This window comes from Mobula birostris, chromosome 7 (genome assembly GCF_030028105.1).
Source record: "Mobula birostris isolate sMobBir1 chromosome 7, sMobBir1.hap1, whole genome shotgun sequence".
Lineage (NCBI taxonomy): Eukaryota > Metazoa > Chordata > Chondrichthyes > Myliobatiformes > Myliobatidae > Mobula > Mobula birostris.
The window spans coordinates 6133372-6158463 of NC_092376.1; the positions used below are offsets into that span (position 1 = coordinate 6133372).

Here is a 25092-nt window from a genome sequence, read left to right on the forward strand (position 1 = left end):
GGTGCCCATGATGGAGCTGGCTGAGTTTACAACTTCTTCAGCTTTTTCTGATCCTGCGCAGCAGCAGTCCGTGCATACCAGACCTCCCAATATATTCCATGCTTCCTAATATCTTTGCCAAAGGAGCGTGTCCCCTGTGGCCACAGACAGGCTTCCCCAAACTGAGTGGCTCCTTCTAGAGCTGCTTGATCCCAGACACCTGCTCGTTGGTGGGCTCAGACAGAAAAACCAGACGTGATCCCACGGCCATCTGTGATGATGAATTCCACAATTTCACCAACCGCTTGCTGAAGAAATTCCTTCTCAAATCTGTTCTGTAAGACTGTAAGGCACCGGAGCAGAATTATATCATTCAGCCCATCAAGTCTGCTCTGCTATCCTATCATGAATAATCTGCTTACCCTCTCAACACCCCATTCTCCTGTCTTCTCCTTGTAACTAATCAAGAACCAATCAACCTCCGCTTTAAGTATACCCGTTGACCAAATCAAGGGGTCCAACCATCTCCCTCAACTTCTTCACCTAAGCTCAGCCACAATGGAGGGGGGGAATGACACCCTGAGAGCTGCGATCAATGGGGTCCAACAGACCACTCGAAATAGGAGCACTTGCATCTCGCCAGGCTTGGGAGTGTACACAACCACTAAGTGATGGAAATGACCCTGTACTTCATCGAACACTACAGTGCAGTACAGGCCCTTCACCCCATGATGTTGTGCTGATCTTTTAACCTACTCTAAGATCAATCTAACCCTTCCCTCCCGCATAGCCCTCCATTTTTCTATCATCCAAGTGCTTACCTAAGGGGCTCTTAAATGTCCCTAATGTATCTACCTCTACCACCACCTCTGGCAGGGCATTTCACGCACCCAACACTGTGTAAAAAACTTATCTCTAACAATCCCCCTCCCTATGCTTCCTCCCACCGGGTTACTGGCACTGAGCATGGCTCCGTGGTGCAGAAGGGAAAGAGGGAGAAGAGGGGACTGCCGGTGATAGGCAACTTGATAGTCAGGGGAACAGACAGGAGATTCTGTGGACGTGAAAGGGACACCCGATTGATATGTTGCCTCCCAGGTGCCAGGGTCGGGATCTCGGATCGTGTCCACTACATTTTGGAGGGGGAAGGAGAGCAGCCAGATGTCCTGGTACATATTGGTACCAGTGACATAGGAAGGAAAAGCAAAGGGGTCCTGAAGAGAGCTAGGTAGAAAGCTGAGAAGCAGGACCTCCTGGGTAGGAATTTCTGGATTGCTGCCTATGCCACACACCAGTGAGGGTAGAAATAAAATGATTTGGTAGATAAATGCGTGGCTGAGATGCTGGTGTAGGGGGCAGGGCTTCAGGTTCTTGGATCATTGGGATCTCTTCTGGGGGAGGTGGGACCAGTTCAAAAGTGATGGGTTGCACCTGAACCCGAGGGGTCCAATATTCTCATAGGCACGTGTGTTAGAGCTGTTGGGGAGGGTTTAAACTAATTTGGCAAGGGAACGGGAGCCAGAGTGAAAGGACTGAGGATAGAACAGATGGTAAAAAAGCAAAGATAGCATGCAGTCAGACTGTCAGCAAAGGCAGGCAGATGATAGGATAAATTTGCAGCCAGCAGGGTGAGTATCAGTGCATGAGGGATGCAGAATCAAAAAGGGTGGTAAATACAGTACTCAAAGTGTTATATCGCAATGCACGGAGTATAAGAAATAAGGTGGATGATCTTGCTGCACCTTTACAGATTGTCGGGTATGATATTGTGGCCATCACTGAATCGTGGCTGAAGGTTGGTCATATTTAGAAGCTGAATGTCCAAAAGCTACACGTTGTATCGGAGAGAGAGGAAGGTAGGCAGAGGAGGTGGTGTGGCTCTGCTGGTAAAGAATGACATCAAATCAGTAGAAAGTTGTGATATAGGATCGGAAGATGTTGAATCCTTGTGGGTTGAGTTAAGAAACTACAAGGGTAAAAGGACATTGATGGCAATTATACACAGGCCTCCCAACAGTAGCTGGGAGGTGGACCACAGATTATAACAGGAAATAAGACCATTGTTGGGAGTGGGCCAGTAGTGAGAGTAGAAGCGACAGGCTTTGGTTCAAACCGGGCTTCAGCTCGGAAGAGGCGTTGGCTCTGTGTAAAGCATCTGTTAAGGCTTGCATTTCTTTTTTTTCTCCTCTCTTACTGTACCGTTTAAATGGCTGTGGTGTGCTTTTCGTGCTGGATGTTGGAAAACTGGGTGGCCCAGAGTCTCCCGGGGAACTACATCTGTGTGAAGTGCATCCGGCTGCAGCTCCTTGAAGACCGTGTTAGGGATCTGGAGCAGCAGCTGGATGACCTTCGGCTTGTACAGGGGAGTGAGGAGATAATTGATCAGAGTTACAGGGGAGTGGTCACCCCAAAGTTGCAGGAGGCAAGTAGCTGAGTGACCATCAGGAAAAGTGCAAAGGGGCAGTTAGAGCAGAGTTCCCCTGTGGCCATTCCTCTCAAAAACAATCTCTTTCGCCAGAAGGTGGTGAATTTGTGGAATTTATTACCATAGACAGCTGTGGAGGCCAAGTCATTGGGTGTATTTAAGGCAGAGATTGATAGGTTCTTGATTAGACATGGCATCAAAGGTTACGTGGAGAAAGTTGGAGAGTGGGGCTGAGGTGGGAAAAAAAGGATCAGCCATGATGAAATAGCAGAGAATACTCAATGGGCCAAATGGCCTAATTCTGCTCCTATGTCATATAGTCTTATTACTTTAAAGTCATGACCCCTAGAATTAGCCATTTCCACCCTGGGAAAATGTCTCTGGCCGTCCACTCAATCTACACCTCTGGGACAACCTCTATCAAGTCACCTCTCATCCTCTTTTGCTCTAAAGAAACAAGCCCAAGCTCACTCATCCTTTCATCATAGGATCCTCGGCACCCCCAGTATGATCCCCCCACAGTGCGGTGCTCCCTCAGTACACGTTGTAATGAACACTTCTCTCTCCCACAGACGGTGTCGTGTTGGTTGATCCAGAATACCTCAAGGAAAGGAAAGGTAAACATGTCAGTGGGGGGAGAACAGGAGCTGATATCCATAAACGTTGGCTTGCATGGATGTGAGGCTCTTAACCCAGTTGGAGCAGTGGAAAGGCGGTGGTGGGCGGGAGAGTCAGTGACAGGGGAGACTGTGGGCTGTGGGAATGGAATCAGTGGGTGTGGGGAGAGCTGGTGATGGGGGAGAGTGTCCGTGGGCTGTGGGAGGGGATTCAGTGGGTGGAGGTAGAGTTGGTGATAGGTAGTACCTGTGGGCTGTGTGTGGGGATTGAATGGGTGGGGAGAGTCAGTGATGGGGGAGAGTGTTTATGGGTTTTGGGAGGGGATTCAGTGGGTGGGGGTAGAGGTGGTAATTAGGGAGAGTGGCCATGGGATGTGGGAGGGGTTTCAGAGGGTGGGGAGAGTTGATGATGGGAGAAAGTGTCTGTGGGCTGTGGGAGGTGATTCAGTGGGTGGGGATAGAGGTGGCGATGGGTAGAGTGTCTGTGGACTGTATGTGGGGATTGAATGGGTTGAGGGATAGGTAGTTGATTATGGAGGAGTGTTGATGGGGTGAGGGAAGGTACAATCATTTACTGGGAAGTCCCTCTATTCGGCTGTTTTGAGTCAAAGAGTACTACAGCACCAAAGAAAGTCCTTTGGCCCATCTAATTTGAGCTGAACTATTCCATTTCTCTCCCTGTCTCCCAGTGTTTGTGACTTTGACCTGTGCCTTCCGCTATGGCCGAGAGGATCTGGACGTGCTGGGACTGACCTTCCGGAAGGATCTCTTTGTGGCCAACGTCCAAGCCTTCCCACCTGTGGCAGAGGAGAAGAAGCCCCTGACCCGGCTTCAAGAGCGTCTGATGAAGAAGCTGGGAGAACATGGTTACCCCTTCATATTTGAGGTTCGACCTTCATCTCTTGCCACACTCATTGCCCATCCCTGTGACTTTGAATGAGAGCTGGGCCCAGTGAAAGGTTCAAGATTGTTTTAAAGTCATTTCCAGTACACAAGTGTAAAGGAGAACAAATAATTGTTACTCCGGATCTGATGCAGCACAAAAGAACCACAATAATAATAAAACACAATAAATATAAATTTATAAGATAGCTTCTACACATTGATTATATGTCCATAAAGTGACGCCAGACTGTACATAAACTGACTGATACACGGTATGCAGAGGAACATTAAGCTCTCAACTATCTCCAGCTCAGCACCACTGATACAGGCAGAGGTGTGTACTCCTCCTTACTTCCTGAGCTCAATGACCAGCCCTTTTGCTTTGCTGACATTGAGAGAAAGACTGTTGTCCTCACATAGTATCAAATCAGGATCAGGATCAGGTTTATTGACATATATCATTAAACTTGTTTTGTGGCAGTACATCAAGATTATTATAAGTTACAGTAAGAAATATATTTTTAAAAAGAGCTATTCCTAAAACATTGAGTGTGGGTCTTCAGAAGCTGTTTCCTGTAATGAGCCCTTCGATAGCCGGAGAGAATTGGGCACCAGGTTTTCAGGAGTACCTGTACTCGTTAATTGTTGTAATGAGAGTCAACAATTGCTGGTGCTTTCTGTTTAATCTTAAGTTTATTTTGAGTGGCATGGGTCCTCCACATTCTGTGATTGTTGAAGCAAACTCCCAATTAGCGCTTATGGTGGGGTCCTAGCTTTGAGATTGTTATGTCTGGTGGTGTTGCCCAGCAGAGCCACCGATGTTGAACTCTTATCAGTAAACCCTGGTTGCCGTCTCTACATGGGAGTCTGTCTTTTCCCTGCACTTGGGTTCAGTCGTTGCCAGTGCACATTGTGATAGTTTCCTATGATGGGTGAGTCTAGGATCAAAGGGCACAGCCTCAGAATACAAGGGCGCCCCTTTAGAACAGAGATGAAGAGAAATTATTAACACTGTTCTCCCTTTCCCACAGATCCCTCCCAACCTGCCCTGTTCAGTTACCCTGCAGCCAGGGCCCGAGGAGACAGGAAAGGTATTTCAATCTGTGCTCTCTCTCACTCGTTACCTTATTGTATACCTGCACTGCCCTTTCTCTGTAACTGTAATAATTTATTCTGCACTTTCATATTGTTTCCCTTTATACTACCTCAATGTACTGATGTGATGAAATGATATGTAGGAACAGCAATGTTCCCTCTAATATTTTTTAACACAGGAATGAACTAACCACGTTCTGAACAAGAGACTTTTTACATGGCATGAAAACTGCACAGCACTTTAAATGTTTTTGTTTGTAGCATGCATACTGTGACTACTTAGAATGATAATTGAAAAATCACATAATTTTGATTTTATATATTAACTGAAGTAAGATGAAATACAGTACAATGAAAACCTTTCACATTTTGTTAACTTTTAAAGTTGGATAGCATCAGCATTCAGTGGGCCAACAGTTTATTAACAATGAGCTATCAATTTCCTTTCTGTGTTTATTGTTACAATATCTAACAGTGTTGTAACTTGAAACACTGACATTATAAATATGTTGAAGCTCTAAAATGTTTGAGAGTTCAGGTTGTGGTATGTTTATTATTTAGAAAGTTTATGGATTATATTCTTTAACACATAATTAATTACAAGGTATTTCACAATTATAATAAAATTATATAAAACAGGGGTTCCCAACCTGGGTTCCACAGATCCCTTGCTTAATGGCATTGGACCATGGCATAAAAAAAACTTAGGAACCCCTGATATAAAAGAAAATCCCAGCTACGCAGCAACGAAGGATATGTGCACGGGAGCATTTTAGTTGATGTGTGGCTGTACGCTGTGCTCTTCCCACTGTAAAGGAACAGTGATGAACAGTATGCAGGAAAAAGTTTTTGCCTGTACCTTGGTACATATGACAATAATAAACAATAGCTTTGGTATTCTTAGATAGAAAGGATATGTAAAGTGATGGTCATAAAACAGAGAGCAGTGTAACACAGGAACAGACCTCTTGGCACGACCGCACAGTAACTGAAGTGCTCCTGTGCACATAGCCTTTGTTGCCATGCAGCTGGAATTTTCTTTTATGTAACGTTAATATAATGTTGAAATTATGTTAATATCATTTTCAAATCATGATAATATAACTTTGAAGCCTATGTTAATATAATTGTGAAATACCTTGTAATTAGTTATGTGTTAAGGAATATAATCCGTAATCATTTTAGAGCTTCAACTTTTTACATTGTCAGTGTTTCAAGTTACAACACTGTTACAAATTGTAACAATAAACCCAGAATGGAAGTCAATGGTTCATTGTTAATAAACCAACACCAACATTGTTATAAATATTCATAGTATGCATATTAGAAAAAAATTTAGTGTTACACAGTTTTCAGGCCATGTCTAAATTTCCTGCTCGAAGGAATGGTTAGTCAGCACAGCAGTGGAAAAAAAAATTAGAGAACATTGCCCTTAGCCCATGAAGTTCTGGCAAGCTAACTAAATAAGTAATTAAATGCCTGATTGAACTAATCCCTTCGGACGTTATGTCCATATCCCTCTTTTCTCTGCACGTTGATGTGCCTCTCTAAGAGCACTTGAAATAAAGATTAAAGATTAGCTTTATTTGTCACACGTACATCGAAACATACAATGAAATGCGCTGTTTGCGTCAATGACCAGCACAGTCTGAGGATGTTTGAGGGCAGCCCGCAAGTGATGAAATGCTACTAGCGTCAACATAAGCTGCCCACAACTTACTAACGCTAACCTGTACATCTTTGGGATGTGAGAGGAACCCAGGGGACCCGGAGGAAATCCATATGGTCACAGAGAGAGCATACAAACTCCTTACAGACAACGGCGTGAGTTGAAACCTGCTTTTATAGCTGGTGCTGTAAAGTATTATGCTAACTGCTACACTATGTAATGATGCAGCTCTATAAAACTCTGGTTAGGCCACACTTGGAGTACTGTGTCCAGTTCTGGTCGCCTCATTATAGGAAGGATATGGAAGCATTGGGAAGGGTACAGAGGAGATTTACCAGGATGCTGCCTGGTTTAGAGAGTATGCATTATGATCAGAGATTAAGGGAGCTAGGGCTTTACTCTTTGGAGAGAAGGAGGATGAGAGGAGACATGATAGAGGTGTACAAGGTATTAAGAGGAATAGATAGAGTGGATAGCCAGTGCCTCTTTCTCAGAGCACCACCGCTCAATACAAGAGGACACGGCTTTAAGGTAAGGGGTGGGAAGTTCAAGGGGGATATTAGAGAAAGGTTTTTTACTCAGAGAGTGGTTGGTGTGTGGAATGCACTGCCTGAGTCAGTGATTGAGGCAGATACACTAGTGAGGTTTAAGAGACTACTAGACAGGTATATGGAAGAATTTAAGGTGGGGGTTATATGGGAGGCAGGGTTTGAGGGTCAGCACAACATTGTGGGCCGAAGGGCCTGTAATGTGCTGTACTATTCTATGTTCTATGTTCTACCTCTCTCATATCTGCCTCCACCACCACCTCTGGCAACATGTTCCGGGCACCTACCACTCTGTGTATGTTTAAAAAAACTTGCCCCGTATATCTCATCTGAACTTACCCCCTTTCACCTTTAGTATTAAGTAAATAATATAAAAAGCCCTCTAGTACTAGACATGGGTACCACAATAAAGTAGTAGTTAGCACAGCACTATTACAGCTCAGGACATCAGAGTTCAATTCTGGTGTCATCTGTAAGAAAGTTTGTATGGCTTTCCCATGTGTGCATGTGTTTCCTCCAGGTGCTCTGGTTTCCTCCCACTGTTCAAAGACGTACCAGTTAATTGGTCATTGTAAATTGTCCAGTGATAAGGTGAGTTGTTGGGCAGTGGGACTCAGAGGGCCAGAAGGGCACGTTCTATGCTGTATCTCTAAATAAATAAAAATAGCAGCTGTCTACTCTATCTGTGCCCCTCATAATTTTGTGGGCCCTTCAGCCTAACATCCATGCTGACCGAGATATCCATCTCAGTGAGTCTCATTTGCTCACGTCTGTCATGAGGTGGGAGGGGGGAGGGGAGCAGGGGTATATATAGTGATGGTTCACCAGGCTGGTGTCTGGGAATGTGCGCCTGTTGTGTGAGAAGACATTGAGCAGACTGGGAGGGTATCCTCTCAAGTTTAAAACGAGGGGAGATATTATTGATAACAAGCTTGACAAAGTTGTAGTTATAGAGCACGACAGCACAGAGGCCCATCCATTCCATGCAAACCCATTCTTCTAATCCTATCCATCTGCATCCTGACCGTCTCCCTCCATACCTCTCCCATCTACGTACTTATCCAAACTTCTCTTAGATGTTACATTAAACCTGTATCTACAGCTTCTGCTGGCACACTTGCACCACCCTCTGAGTGACAAAGTTCCTCCCCAAATTGCTCTTAAAGATGCCGCCTTTCACCCCAAACCTATGACCTCTAGCTCTTGTCTCACCAAACCTCGGTGGGAAAAGCCCACATGGATTCAACCCATTTATACACCTCATAATTTGGTATACCCCTATCAAATCTCCATTCATTGTCCTAAAATCCTAACCAATTCAACTTTCCCTATAACTCAGGTCCTCAAGAGTCAGCAACATCCTTGTAACCATGCTCTGTACCTGGATGGAAGGTGTATGGAGGGCTATTGTCCTGGTGCAGGTCGATGGGACTAGGCAGGATAACAGTTTGGCATGGACTAGATGGGCCAAAGGGCCTGCTTCTGAGATTTAGTGTTCTATGATTCTACGACTATGAGATTCTATTCTATTCTATGCACGGCCTACTACTGCTCCCAATCCTTAAGCTGATATATTCATCAGAATCTCTCTTTTTCTATCATCCCAAGGCTTGTGGCGTCGATTTTGAGGTGAAAACCTTCTGTTCTGACAACCTGGAGGAGCGAATCCACAAACGGTAGGAGTCACTTCATTGAGATCAACAGGCCATTCAGCCCATCTAGTCCATGGTAATCCAGATGCCCATCTAAGCTAGTCCTATTTACCTGTGTTGGACCCCTCTCTGAACTCTCTCCAGTGCCTTCACATCCTTCACAAAATGTGGAGACCAAAATTATACACAGTACTCTGGGTGTGGCCTCACAATCACATGATGCAGCTTAAGGAGAACGTCTCTAGACTTGAACTCCACTGAGTGCATTATACAGCCCAACATTCTGTTAGCCTTCCTTATCACTTCTGTGCATTGTCTAGATGCTAAACCATAAGGCCATGAGACATAGGAGCAGAATTAGGCCATTCAGCCCATCGAGTCTGCTCCTCCATCTCGCCATGGCTGATCCCGGATCCCACTCAACCTCATACACTGGCCTTCTCGCCATATCCATCGATGCCCTGACCAATCAGGAAACGATCAACTTCCGCCTTAAGTATACCCACAGACCTGGCCTCCACCGCAGTCTGTGGAAAAGCATTCCACAGATTCACCACACTTTGGCAAAAAAATTCCTCCTTACTTTTGCTCTAAAAGGTCATCCCTCAATCTTGAGGCTGTGCCCTCTAGTTCTCGATACCCCAACCATAGGAAACATCCTCTCCACATCCACCCTATCTAGTCCTTTCAACATTCGGTAGGTTTCAATGAGATTCCCCCACATTCTTCTAAATTTCAGTGAGTACAGCTCCAAAGCTGCCAAACGCTCCTCATATGTTAACCCCTCCATTCTCAGGATTATCCTTGTGAGCTTCCTCTAGACTTTCTCCAATAACAATACATTTCTGCGATATGAGACCCAAGACTGTTTACAATACACCATATGCAGCCTGACTAGTGTCTTTTAAAGGTTCAGCATTATCTCCTTGTTTTTATATTCTATTCCTCTTGAAATAAATGCCAACATTGCATTTGCCTTCTTTACCACAGACTCAACCTGTAAATTAGCCTTCCAGGAGTCTTGCACGAGGACTCCTAAGTCCCTCTGCACCTCTGATGTTTGAACCTTCTCCCCATTTAGATAATAGTCTGCACTATTGTTCCTTTTACCAAAATTCATTATCATACATTTTCCAGCGCTGTATTCCATCTGCCACTTTTTTGCCCAATCTGTCTAAGTCCTTCTGTAATTGCATTGCTTCCTCAGTACTACCTACCCCTCCACTTATCTTTGTATCATCTGCAAACTTTGCCACAAAGCCATCAATTCCACTATCTAAATCATTGATAAACAATGTGAAAAGTAGTGGTTCCAATACTGAGCCCTGAAAAACATTACTAGTCACCAGCAGCCAACCAGAAAAGGCCCCTTTTATTCCCACTCGCAGCCTCCAGCCTGTCAGCCATTCCTCTATCCATGCCAGTATCCTTCCTGTAACGCCATAGGATGTTATCTTGTTAAACAGCCTCATGTGTGGTACCTTATCAAATGCCTTCTGAAAATCCAAGTAAACGACATTCACTGCCTCTCTTTTGTCCACCCTCCTTGTTACATCCTCAAAGAACTCTAACAGATTTGTCAGGCAGGATTTCTCTTCACAGAAACCATGGTGACCTTGACTTATTTTATCATTAGTCTCCAAGTAACCCAAAGCCTCATCCTTGATAATAGACTCTAACATTTTCCTAACCACTGGGGTTAGGCTAACTGGCCTATAATTTCCTTTCTTTTGCCTTCCTCCCTTCTTAAAGAGTGGAGTGACATTTGCAATCTTCCAGTCCTCTGGACTATGCCAGAATCAAGTGATTCTTGAAAGATCATGACCAATGCATCCAGTATCTCTTCAGCAACCTCTCTCAGGACTCTGGGATGTAGTCCATCTGGTCCAGGTGACTTATCCACCTTAAGATCTTTGAGTTTTCCTAGCACTCTTTCCTTTGTAATAGCGATGGCACTCATTGGTGCTTCCTGGCATTCACCGACATCCGGCTAGTGTCTTCCACAGTGAAGGCTGATGCAAAGTACCCATTAATCTCATCTGTCATTTCTTTGTCCCCCATTACTACCTCACCAACATCATTTTCAAGTGGCCCAATATCAACTCTTACCTTCCTTTCACTCTTTATATAACTGAAAAACGTGTAGCATCCAGCTTTATATTATTGGCTAATTGCCCTTATATTTCACCTTTTCCCTTTTTGGATTTTACAAGCTTCCCAATCATCCAACTTCCCATTCACTTTTACTACCTTATATGCCATTTTCTTAGCTTTTATGCAGTCCTTAACTTATCTTGTCAGCCACACTTGCTTATTGCTGTAATTTGAGAACAACTTCTTCTGTGGGACATATCTATCCTGCACCTTGTGAACTACTCCCAGAAACTTCAGCCATCTCTGTTTTGCCGTCATCCCTGCCAGTATCCTCCTCCAATCGACCTGGGCAAGCTCCTCTAATGCCTCTGTAATTCCCTTTATTCCATTGTGATGATGATAGATGTGACTTGTGCTTCTCCCTCTCAAATTGCAGCATGAATTCAATCGTATTATGATCACTGCCTCTTAAGGATTTCTTTACATTAAACTCCCTAATAAGATCTGGTTTAATAGTGACAGTGGAAGTTAATAAATCTCCAGGGCCAGACAATATATATCTAAGGGTATTTAAAGAGGTCTGTGATTATATATACAAACATCAGTGATAGTGATGGTAATGCTGATAGTGGCGAGTCTACCAGGATGCCTAAATCCTTCTAATAGAGTGCATTTTCTGCTCAAGACCCCCCATTGTATATTTATATCTAATATTTCTACTTCCTATATGTAATACCTTACATTAACTTACATTAAATTTCATTTGCCATTTATCTGCCCATATCTGGATTTTGTTTAGATCTAACTATATTGATTCTGCTGCCTGAATCAGCAAACTTTACTAGTTTATTTGTTATGTGCTTATCCAAATCATTAATGTAAATTAAAATCAGCAAGTGTCCCAAAACTGATCCCCGCGGAACTCCACTTTTAGCATCTTCTAGGTCTGAAAATGATCTTTTCATCAAAACTCTTTTTCTGTATTTGAACCAATTCTGCACCTATTCGCACACCTTATGCTGGCTTTCTGCTACTTTTTCTGTTGTTGTCAGCTACTTTTCTATCTCATTCTTTATTTTTGTTTCCATTATCTTACCTGCTAACACGCTAAGCTTACCGGTCTATAGTTACCAGGGTCAGTGCGGTCACCCTTATAGACTGGGACAACATAGCCCATTTCAGTCATCAGGGATTTCACCAGTCTCCACTGACTTTTGAAAAGTACATGTTAGGGGTTTGTATATGTAATTACAAACCTCTTTAAGTACCCTTGGATATACGTTGTCTGGCCGTGGAGATTTATCAACTTTCAGGCTTTTCAGCTGAAACAGGAGCTCACTTTCTAAGATTGTTAAGTCACTTAAAACAGCATTATTTTTTTCTACATTTACTGACATGTTGTTGACATTTTTTCAGGTGAATATTTTAGCAAAATATGAGTTAAGAGCATCCACTATTTCCTTCTCTGCATTATTTAACATTCTACTACTATTCCTAATGCACTTAACTTGACTTTTCTTTTACTACTAAAGTATTGAAAAAAATCTGAGCTCAATCTTTGTATTATCAGCAATATCCTTCTCAACCTGCCTTTTGGCAATACAAGTTTCCCTCTTGACTATAGCGTTTTCACTTTCATATGCCCTACGGTTAACTTATCAGAGGTAAAGCCTCTCCCCACCCTATCCGTATACCCATCACCCTCTCCCCACCCTATCCATACACCCATCACCCTCTCCCCACCCTATCCGTATACCCATCACCCTCTCCCCACCCTATCCATATACCCACCATCCTCTCCCCACCCTATCCGTATACCCATCACCCTCTCCCCACCCTATCCGTATACCCATCACCCTCTCCCCACCCTATCCATACACCCATCACCCTCTCCCCACCCTATCCGTATACCCATCACCCTCTCCCCACCCTATCCATACACCCATCACCCTCTCCCCACCCTGTCCGTATACCCATCACCCTGTCCCCACCCTATCCATATACCCATCACCCTCTCCCCACCCTATCCGTATACCCATCACCCTCTCCCCACCCTATCCATACACCCATCACCCTCTCCCCACCCTATCCGTATACCCATCACCCTGTCCCCACCCTATCCGTATACCCATCACCCTCTCCCCACCCTATCCGTATACCCATCACCCTCTCCCCACCCTATCCATACACCCATCACCCTCTCCCCACCCTATCCGTATACCCATCACCCTGTCCCCACCCTATCCATATACCCATCACCCTCTCCCCACCCTATCCGTATACCCATCACCCTCTCCCCACCCTATCCATACACCCATCACCCTCTCCCCACCCTATCCGTATACCCATCACCCTGTCCCCACCCTATCCATATACCCATCACCCTCTCCCCACCCTATCCGTATATCCATCACCCTCTCCCCACCCTATCCGTATACCCATCACCCTGTCCCCACCCTATCCGTATACCCATCACCCTCTCCCCACCCTATCCGTATACCCATCACCCTCTCCCCACCCTATCCATACACCCATCACCCTCTCCCCACCCTATCCGTATACCCATCACCCTGTCCCCACCCTATCCATATACCCATCACCCTCTCCCCACCCTATCCGTATATCCATCACCCTCTCCCCACCCTATCCGTATACCCATCACCCTGTCCCCACCCTATCCGTATACCCATCACCCTCTCCCCACCCTATCCGTATACCCATCACCCTCTCCCCACCCTATCCATACACCCATCACCCTCTCCCCACCCTATCCGTATACCCATCACCCTCTTCCCACCCTATCCGTATACCCATCACCCTGTCCCCACCCTATCCGTATATCCATCACCCTGTCCCCACCCTATCCATACACCCATCACCCTCGCCCCACCCTATCCATGTACCCATCACCCTGTCCCCACCCTATCCATATACCCATCACCCTGTCCCCACCCTATCCGTATACCCATCACCCTCTCCCCACCCTATCCATACACCCATCACCCTCTCCCCAACCTATCCGTATACCCATCACCCTCTCCCCACCCTATCCGTATACCCATCACCCTCTCCCCACCCTGTCCATGTAACCAGCACCCTCTCCCCACCCTGTCCATATACCCACAACCCTCTGCCCACCCTGTCCATATACCCACAACCCTCTGCCCACCCTGTCCATATACCCACAACCCTCTGCCCACCCTTTCCATATACCCACAACCCTCTGCCCACCCTGTCCATATACCCACAACCCTCTGCCCATCCTTTCCATATACCCACCACCCACTCCCCAGCCTATCCATATACCCACCATTCTCTCCCCAACCTATCCGTACACCCACCATCAACTTCCCAGCCTATCCATATACCCACCACCAACTTCCCAGCTTTTCCATACATCCAACACCAACTTCCCAGCCTTACCTTATGCCCACCACCCTCTTCCCAGCCTATCCGTATACCCATCACACTCTGCCCAGCCTTTCCATATATCTACCACCCTCTCCTAAACTTTCCATATACCCATTGCCCTCTCCCCACCTATCCATATACCTATTGCCCTCTCCCCACCTATCCATATACCCATTGCCCTCTGCCCAGCCTATCTATATACCTATTGCCCTCTCCCCAACCTATCCATATACCCATTACACTCTCCCCAGCCTTTCCATATATCCACCACCCTCTGCCTAGCCACTTATGACATAGAAACATAATTGGACTGTTCAGCCCATCAGATTTGTTTCACCATTCCATCAAGGCTGATTTATTTTTCCTCTCAACTCCGTTCTCCTGCCTTCTCCCCATAACCTTTGGTGCCCTGATTAATCAAGAACCTGTCAACCTCCACTTTAAATATAACCAATGACAGACTGAGGCTGTGCCCTCTGGTCCTAGACTCTTGCAGTATAGGAAACATCCTCTCCATGTGGGCCTTTCAATATTCAATAGATTCCCCCCTCCCCCATTCTTCTAAACTGCAGTCAATACAGGCCCAGGGACATCAAGCGCTCCTCCTACAAAATCATTCCCATCTCCCCCAGAACTGAAGTCCTCCAGCCCAGAGATATCCTGGCAAATCTCCTCTGCACTCCCTCCAGCATAATCCCATCCTTCCTACAGTACGTTGACCATAGCCACGCACTGCCTCAGTAAAGCAGCCAGCGTAATCAAAGACCACCCCACCCACCCAGTACATTCTCGCTTCTCCCCTCTCCCATTGGGCAGAAGATACAAGAGGCGTGAAAGCACGTACCACCAGGCTTGAGGACAGCTTCTACACCACTGTGAAAGGACTATTGAAAAAGAAGATCTTTCCTTAAGCTCACAATCTACCTTATTATCATCTCCCACCTTACTGTCTATCTGCACTGTGCGTTCTCTGGAATGGTAATACATAATCCTGTATTCAGTTATTGTTTTCCCTGGTACAACCTCGCTGCTCTGGCGTGGTGAAACAATCTGTATGGATGACATGCACAATAAATGCAACACATAAAATACTGCAGCAAATACCACATCGGATCAGGCAGCATCAATGGAGGGAGGTGTCCAGTTGATGTTTTATGTTGAAGCACTTCATGTGGACTGGAGAGAAAGAGAGGAGACGGCCAGTATTAAAAGATGGAAGGAAGGGGTGGAACAAGTGTTGGCAGGTGATAGGTGGATCCAGGTGAGGGGGTAGTGAGGGAGGGGGAGAGTATAAATGATGTGAGAAGTTGGGAGGTGATACGTGGATCCAGGTGAGGGAGGGGTAGAGTGTGAAGGTGTAAGAAGTTGGCAGGTGATAGGAGGATCCAGGTGAGGAGGTGGAGACTGAGAATGATGTGAGAAGCTGGCAGGTAATAGGTGGATCCAGGTGAGGGAGAGGTAGAGTGTGAAGGTGTGAGAAGCTGGCAGGTGATAGATGGATCAGGGTGAGGGAGAGGGAGAGTGTGAGAATGATGTGAGAAGCTGGCAAAGACCTGAAGAAGAAGGAATCTGATAGGAGAGGACAATGGACTGTGGAACAATGGAAGGAGGTGGGGGGGTGGGGAAACTGGAGAGAGGAATATGTGAGCATTGGGTAATTTGAGAGGGTGGTGTGGGGAGAATTCTTCCCCCCCCCCACCTTTATTCCATTGTCCTGTGTCTTCTCCTATCAGATTCAATCTTCTTCAGCCGTTTGGCATTTCCATTCATCCCCTGCTAGCTTCCTACGTCATTTCCACTCCACCTCCCTCCCTCAGCTGCCCATCATCACCTCCTGTCTCACATAGGTCCATCCTTTGCCTGCCAACTCTTGCTCCAACCCTTTCTCCACCACACTTTTATGCCAGCTCTCTCTCTCTCTTTCCCGTCATGATGAAGGGTCTCAACCCAAAACGTCGACTATCCATTTCCCCCCATAGATGCTGCCCGACCTGCTGAGTCCCTCCAGCATTTTACTTGTGTTGCTCCAGATTTCCAGCATCTGCCAAATCTCTTGTCTCCCGAATGCAAAGCAAAGTCTTTCACTGTACCTCAGTACAGTTGCCTAGACTGGTCTAACCAGACTTTATCCGAAGTAGACTGGGTGTTCTTCCCCCTAGTTGGAGAAAGACTTTACACTCCCACAGTTCCTGCCATCTCAAGATTGGGATCTTGTTCAGGGAGCTGTGTATCTGTGGTCAATGTACAAATTGGAAAAGCCCCTCCATACCAGACAGTGATGCAACCAGTTCAAATGCTCTCCATGCTACAGCCACAGGAGTTTGTCAGATCTGAGAAGATTGTGAAGTCTTCCTTACCTCTGTTGTAGGAACTCAGTGAGGTTGGTGATACGCAAGGTGCAGTATGCTCCGGAGAAGCCCGGACCCCAACCCACGGCCGAGACCACCCGCCAGTTCCTCATGTCAGACAAACCCCTCCACCTAGAGGCATCGCTGGACAAGGAGGTGAGAGGCGGACAGTGTGCTGGGAGCAAGACTGTCCGAGTGCATAGGGAATTCATTTGCCTTAAGCCTGGTTTATACTTCTGCATCAAATCTACGCCGTAGGTACCGCGTACCCTATACCGTAGGGTGACGCGCACCTCCTCAAAAAAGTAACTCACGTGTCGTGGCGACGCAGACCGCAACAACTGTGATTGGTCAGCTTGGTAGCATCGCATTTCCTCCTACACATTTCTGGTTGCTTCTTCTCTGCCATGTCTGTAGGCATACTGTGCGTACACCGATGCGAAATAAATGGTTGGTGACGATGAACCAAATCGTCAAATCTACCTGCCGACGTCCAAAGATATTTGAAATGCATTTCCTTGTCCATGTCTCTCATGAAGAAACTCAACGCAGTGGCATGGAAACCCCACCGCCAACTAGCATTTTGGCGGTGAATTGCAGAGTGACGCGGACACACCAACACATGCTCGCTACGGTGTAGAGCCAATGCAGAAGTATAAATCAGGCCTACGGCATAGGCTACGGTGTAGCCTGTACGCAGAAGTATAAATCAGCCTTTAGGAAACCTCCAATGTCCCCAATTGAATCCAGCTTGTCAGCCGAATGGCCTAATTCTGCTCCTATGCCCTATAATCCTCCTCAAACCCCTGGAATAGATCCCAGCCAGTAATTCAGACCAGTGAACCTGTTATTCTGTATATAAATCCTCCCTGCACCTCCAGATTGGGTATCACTCTGTCACCCACTCTTGGGGATCTGTTATAATGTATTAGATTAGATCCCAGTGTGTAATTCAGTTCACAGGGCATGTGATTCTGTATATAAACCCTTCTCAAACCCCTGGATTAGATCCCAGCCTATCATCTGCTCTTGGAGATCAGTCATTTGATTCTATAAAGTTAATGAAACTCTCAAATAAATTCCATTGTATGATTTTTATACCTCATTTTATATATATCAAATCCTTAGATTAGATCCCAGCCTGTGATTCACTCCAAGGGATCTATTATATACATAAATCCACAAACCCTTGGACTAGATCCTAGCTTGTAACTCACTCCTAAGGATCTGCTATTTTGTATATAATCCCCGTGAAATCCTTGATTAGATACTAGCTTGTAAATTAAATCACAGTAATCTATTATTTATATAAATCTGTACATGCTTGGATGAGATCTCAGCCTGTAATTCACTTCTAATGATCTGTTATTCCATGTATAAACCCACAAATCCACAGATTAGATCTCAATCTGTAATTGGAAACATCCTCTTCCTGTCTACTCTATCTAGGCCTTTGAATATTTGGGAGGTTTCAATGAGATCCCCCCCCCCAACCCCCCACCATTCTTCTAAGCTCCAGTGAATGTAGGCTCGGAGCCATCAAACACTCCTGATACATTAACCTTTTTACTTCTGGGATAATTCTGATAAACCTTCTTTGGAACTTCTTCAATTTCAGTCTGTAATATATATATATTTTATATATAACTTTTAAATTAATACACACACACACACAAAACGGCAGGAGTTGAACTCGGATGTGAAGATTAAGAGACTACTACTCAGGTATATGGAGGAATTTAAGGTGGGGGGTTATATGGGAGGCAGGGTTTAAGGGTCAGCACAACATTGTGGGCTGAAGGGCCTGTACTGTGCTGTGCTATTCTATGTTCTATTAACCCGGTATGCTGGTACTGTAAAGTGTTGTGCTAACCACTGCACTTCTGTGCCCCATGTTTACAATTATATTCTATACTTGTAATGAATTATGGATGGTGGTAAACCCAGTGCAGAGTAAGGTCTAGAATTAACTCAGACTCAAATTCAGACTCGAAATAAAGAAGATGACACAAACGAAATGCAAAGGCGAAATCTAAACAGTAGCACTAGAAGTGGAACTCCTACAGTTGAGCACTGAGTGCTCATCCTGAGGAACGTGGCAGTCTGAGTCTCAGAGACACAGTGACAGCTAACCATACTCTGGAGAACTGGGACACCAAGGTCTGAATGCCTGCCGCTGTCCGTTCATGACTGTCACAGTAATTTTTCTATCCTAAACCCATGAACGTTCCAACTGAACTCTGCCCTGTAACTTATTTCTAACATCTGTTGTTCTATACCCAGAATCAGAATCAGATTTTTTATTGCTGACTTGAGTGATGTGAAATTTGTTGTTTTGTGGCATTAGTGTAGTGCAAAGATATAAAATTACCATAGATTACAAAATAAATACTGCTTGGTAGCATAGTGGGTATTGCAGCACTTTACAGTGCCAGTAATCACAGATCAGGGTTCAATCAATGAGTCGTCCGTCTCACACTATTGGCCTCCTAACCTGTCTGTCTCACTGCAATGGCCACTAAATCTGTCTATTTCATTCAATTAGCCGCCCATTCTGTCCTTCTTACTCCATTGGCCGCCAATTCTGTCCTTCTGACTCCATTGGCCGCCAATTCTGTCCTTCTTACTCCATTGGCTGCCAGTTCTGTCCTTCTTACTCCATTGGCCGCCAATTCAATTCATCTCACTCCATTGGCCACCTAATATGTCTGTCTCACTTTATTGGCTTCCAAATCTGTCTGTCTCATCCCATTGGCCATCAAATCTGCTTGTCTCACCCCACTGGCCAATTCAAGGGCTGAGAGCTCTGATTATTTTGTTCTTTCAGATTTATTATCATGGAGAACCGATAAATGTGAATGTTCACGTGACCAACAACACAAACAAAACTGTCAAGAAACTCAAGATCGCAGGTAGGAGTCTGTCCGTGTGTGCTATCAACCAGGTGTTTAGGGGCAGAGGTTCTTGTGGAGGGTCCAGATGTTTATAGTGAGGCTGGTGGCAGGAGGAGCTGCCCAGATGTTTAGTGGTGGGGTCCGTGCAGGCTTTGCTGCCCAGATTTTGGGAGGTTTGGGGCAGAGAAATCATCAGTGGGCAAAATCCCAGTATGTACCCATACGTTGGAGGACGAGATGTGGTGGGCCGGAGCAGATGGTCAAATGGTCCAGATATAGCTGCCAGACAGATGTGTGGGGGCCAAATATGTCTAGGGTAGGGGCTCAGTGACCCTCCCCCACCACTCATCCAAGTCTGGCAGCTTGGAGAGGACAAGGGGTGTGGGGTGTCATGGGACTGGCATCCGGTAAGGGTGAGGAGATGAGGGAGTGGGGGAGGGTGTGAGGAGGATAGGAAGGGGATGATGAAGAGGAGAAAGAGGGTGGGAAGGCAATGTGGATGAGGTGGAATGGATCAGGATGGGGGGAAGATGAGGGTTCAGGGCAGGGGTTGGGGAGAAGGCAGAAAGGATGAGGATGACAGGAGGGGGAAATGAGAGGGAAGATGTGAAGTGGGATAGGAGAGGGAGGGCAACAGGAGAGGGCGAGGAGCAAGGGCAGAGGATGAGGATTAGGGTGAGAGTGAGAGATGAGGAGCAAGGTATAGGGGAGGGGATGAGGATTAGGGTGAGGGATGAGGTGCGAGGGATGAGTGGAGAGGATGATGGTGAGGTGTGAGGGGTGAAGGTGTGTTGATTTGTTATTGCCCCATCATTTCCCACCTGCCTCTTGTTTTGCAGTCCGTCAGTACGCTGACATCTGCCTCTTCAACACGGCTCAGTACAAGTGCCCCGTTGCCACAGCTGAAGCTGAGTGAGTAGATCCCTCCCCTGCACTCCTCATCCCCCACCCACACACTCCCAGAATCTAACACGCACCTCAGCACACGCCCTCCTGCAGTACCACCCCTCCCACAGTGTGACCCTCCCTCAGTACCGCACTTCCCACAGTGTGGCTCTCCCTCAGTACCACCCCTCCCTCAGTGTGACCCTCCCTCAGTACCGCCCCTCCCACAGCGTGACTCTCCCTCAGTACCACCCCTCCCACAGTGTGACCCTCCCTCAGTACCACCCTTCCCTCAGTACCGCCCCTCCCACAGCGTGACTCTCCCTCAGTACCACCCCTCCCACAGTGTGACCCTCCCTCAGTACCGCCCTTCCCACAGTGTGGCTCTCCCTCAGTACCATCCCTCCCACAGTGTGACCCTCCCTCAGTACCACCCCCCCCCTCAGTAACCTTCCCTCAATGCCACCCCTGGGGGAGCTGCATCATGGTGAGTTGCCCATTCTCTGGGCTTGAACAAAACAAACCAAATAGAAGGCGGATGAAGGCCATTTGGCCCTCCCCATGCCTGCTATGCTATCAAAAAATTTTTGGCTCAAGTATTCCTAGGCATCACTCTTCTGCACTAATGCCCTGTCCCTTGACACCGTAATCCAGGCAAGGGTCAGGTGTTATTCTTTGGGAGGTCAAATGCAATGGGGACGTGCACAGTTAATGGCCGATGCATTGATGTACAGAGGAATCTTGAGATCCAAGTGCATAGCTCCTGAAAGTGGCCATGCCCGTAGACAGGGTGTTACAGAAGGCCTACAGCAGGCTTGTACTCTTCAGTTAAGTGTAAGATTAAAGAAGTCATGTTGCTGCTGTATGAAACTTTAGTTAGGTCACATGAATATTTTGTGCAGTTCTGTTTGTCCCATTGTAAGAAGAATGTGAAGGATTTAAAGATGGCGCAGAAGAGGTCTGCCAGGATGTTGCTGGATTAGAGTATATGGCCATAAGACCATGAGATTTAGGAGCAGAATTAGGCCATTTGGCTCATCGAGTCTGCTCCACCATTTCATCACGGCTGATCCAATTTTCCTCTCAGCCCCAGTCTCCTACCTTCTCCCTGTATCCCCTTACGCCCTGACCAATCAAGAATTTATCAACCTTTGCCTTAAATATACATAAAGACTTGGCCTCCACAGCTGCCTGTCGCAAAGAATTCCACAGATTCGCCACTCTCTGGATAAAGAAATCCCTCTTCATCACCGTTCTAAAAGGACACCCCTCTGTTCTGAGACTATGTCCTCTGATCTTAGACTCTCCCACCATAGGAAATATCCTCTCCACGTCCACTCCATCAAGCCCTTTCACCATTTGATGGATTTCAATGAGATCACCCCTCATTCTTCAGAATTCCAGTGAATGCAGGCCCAGAGCCATCAAACACTCTTCATATGACAAGCTATTCCATCCTGGAATCGTTTTTGTGAGCCTCCTTTGAACCCTCTCCAGTTTCAGCACATCCTTTCTAAGTCAAGGGACCCAAACCTGCTCACAATACTCAAAGAGAGGCCTCTCCAGTGCTTTAAGAAGTTTCAACATTATATTCTTGCTTTCATATTCTAGTCCTCTTGAAATAAATGCTAACATTGCATTTGCCTTCCTCACCACAGACTCAACCTGAAAATTAACCTTTAGGGAATCCTGCACAAGGATTCCCAAGTCCCTTTGTATCTCAGTTTCTTGTATTTTCTCTCCATTTAGAAAATAGTCAACCCTTTCACTTCTTCTACCAAAGTGCATGACCATATACTTCCCAACACTGTTTTCATCTGCAATATCTTTGCTCATTCTCCAAATCGCCTAATCCTTCCATAGCCTCTCTACTTTCTCAAAACTACCTGCCTCTCCACCTATCTTCATATTGTCTGCAAACTTTGCAAGAAAGCCATCAATTCTGTCATCCAAATTATTTGCACATAATGGAAAAATAATTGGTCCCAACACAGGCCCCTGTGGAATACCACTATTCACCGACAGACAGCCAGAAAAGGTTCCCTTTATTCCCACTCGTTGCCTCCTGCTAATTAGCTACTGCTTTATCCATGCTCGAATCTTTCCTGTAATACCATGGGCTAGTAGCTTGTTAAGCAGCCTCATGCGTGGCAACCTGTCAAAGGCCTCCTGAAAATCCAAGTGCATCAACCGATTCTCCAAGGTTATTTATTCAAAGAATTCCAACAGATTTGTCAGGCAAGATTTTCCCTTCAGGAAGCTACATTTTATCATGTGCCTCCAAGTACCCTGAGACCTCATCCTTAAAAATCAACTCCAATACCTTAATATGAGCTGAGGGAGAGGTTGAAAAAAAATAGGGTTGTTTCCTTGGGAGCGGCAATGGCTGAGGGAGACCTGACAGAAATGTAAGAAAGGCGCTGATGGGGTAGACACCCAGTATCTTTTTCCTACTGTCAAAATACCATATACTTGAGGACATGCCTTCAGTATGAGAGGGTAATTTCAAAGGAGGTGTACAGGGAAAGATGTTTTACAGAGAGAGGTGGGTGTTGGAGTGGGCTGCCGGGGTGGTGGGACCAAACACAATAGAGGAGTTTGAGAGGCTTAGATGGATTCGCGAGTGTGCAGGAAATGACGAGATATGAATCACGTGCAGGTACAATGAATAACTTAACCTGCACACTGTCCATACAGATCAGATCATTACACAGTGCAGTGAGATACAACAAGGTAAAACAATAGCAGAATGCAGAATAAAGTGTAACAGTTACGGAGAAAGTATTGTCTACCTGCACGGAAAAGTGCAAGATCATAACAAGGTAGATTATGAGGTCAAGAGTCCATCTTATCGTACTAAGGAACATTCCATAGTCGTATAACAGTGGGATAGAAGCTGTCCCTGATCCTGGTGGTACACGCTTTCAGGCTTCTGTATCTTCTGCCCGATGAGAGAGGGGAGAAGAATGCCTGGGGTGGGTGGGTCTTTGATTATGCTGGCTGCTTTACTGAGGCAGAGAAGTGTAGACAGAGTCCATGGAGGGGAGACTGGTTTCCGTGATGTGCTGAGCTGGGTCCACGTCTCTGCAGTTTCTTGTGGTCTCGGGTAGTGCAGTGGTTGTACCAAGCTGTTATACTCCCAGACAGGATGCTTTCTATGGTGCATCAATAAAAATTGGAGTGGATTGATGTGGAAATGCTAGTTCTTTAATCTACTCTCTTTCTACTTGACCTTCCTTTCCCCATGCAGTGACATTGTAGCCCCCAGCTCCACCTTCTGCAAAGTGTACACCTTGACGCCTTACCTGGCCAATAACCGAGAGAAGCGTGGCCTTGCGCTGGACGGCAAGCTCAAACACGAGGACACCAACTTGGCCTCCAGCACTTTGTAAGCACCTGACGGTTTGTTCACTGTTCTGCGGCACACTCAGAGGCAGTAATGTGACACTGGTGGTAGGGCCACTGCCTCATGGCACCGTAGTCCTGGATACGATCCCAATTGCCAGCACTCTCCATGCGGATTACACAGATAACTAGGTGATAAAGTCACGTAGCTGATAGAACCACTGCCTCACAAAGCCAGGGTCATGGTTTCAATTCCAGCCTCCAGTGCTCTCCCTGTGGAGTTTGCACATTTTCCCTGTGACCACATAGGTTTTCCCCCAGGTATTCTGGTTTCCTCCCACATACCAGTGACCTATGGGTCGGTGATTTAATTAGCCACTAAATCATACATAGATGGTTATTAACACATGTAGGAGAATCTGGAGATTGGGAACGTGCTAAGAATAAACAGGATTAAGGTAGGATTAGTGTCAGCGTGGAACAACAGTCAGCTGCTGCCCTTCCCTCTTGCTGTGACAGGCGCGATCTCTCTCTCTCCCTCGTTAGTGAGAGAAAGGGCCTGTTGAGATAGCAAAGTGTTGGGATGGACGGTAATTTTTGAAGGACTGTAGATCCTGATCTCTGGGGGCTTGCTATTGCTTGGGGGGGGGGGCTGATGTTTTTGCCGCTGCTTGTGTGTGGGATGGGGAGGGGTGGCTTTGAGGTTCTAACGTTTTTCGGTCATTCATTCTTTCGGGTTTGTTTCAGTTTCGTGGATGTCAGTGAGGAGTAAAAATTTCAGGTTGTATACTGCATATTAAATGGAACCAGTGAACCACTGGCTTCGTTGTCATCTGAACAAGTCCACGTGCAATGGAAAACTTGCTTGCAGCAGCATTGCGGGCAGACAGCATCAGACAAGCAGCGATTGCAAACAAAATGTAAATTAAACATGAATTATGCACAAGAAAACAGAGCTCAAACTAAAAGTGCTAAGTGGTCATAGTTTTGCTCTACAGAGGTAGTGATTACAGTTGTGCTGGTTGGTTCGAGAACCAACTGGTTAAGACCATGCAATATAGGAACGGAAGCAGGCCATTCGGCCCATTGAGTCTGCTCCGCCATTCAATCATGGGTTGATCCAGTTCTTCCAGTCATCCCCACTCCCCTGCCTTCTCCCATACCCTTTGATGCCATGACTTATCAAGAATCTATCTATCTCTGCCTTAAATACACCCAATGACTTGGCCTCCACAGCCGCTCGTA

At 46.1% G+C, this 25092-nt stretch overlaps 1 protein-coding gene across 3 annotated transcripts in view; it reads left to right on the forward strand.

The window, feature by feature from the left end:
* Positions 1–25092, forward strand: part of LOC140199982 (beta-arrestin-1) — a 138358-nt gene that overhangs the window by 86577 nt on the left and 26689 nt on the right. For 2 of the 3 annotated variants that reach the window (XM_072262542.1, XM_072262543.1), the window contains exons 4-11: positions 2977–3021; positions 3711–3907; positions 4938–4997; positions 8827–8894; positions 16744–16879; positions 19551–19635; positions 20457–20529; positions 23753–23890. In XM_072262542.1, the coding sequence (XP_072118643.1) occupies positions 2977–3021; positions 3711–3907; positions 4938–4997; positions 8827–8894; positions 16744–16879; positions 19551–19635; positions 20457–20529; positions 23753–23890 (802 nt within the window). The remainder of the gene's footprint in view (positions 1–2976; positions 3022–3710; positions 3908–4937; positions 4998–8826; positions 8895–16743; positions 16880–19550; positions 19636–20456; positions 20530–23752; positions 23891–25092) is intronic. The other variant, XM_072262544.1, reaches the window with a different exon arrangement.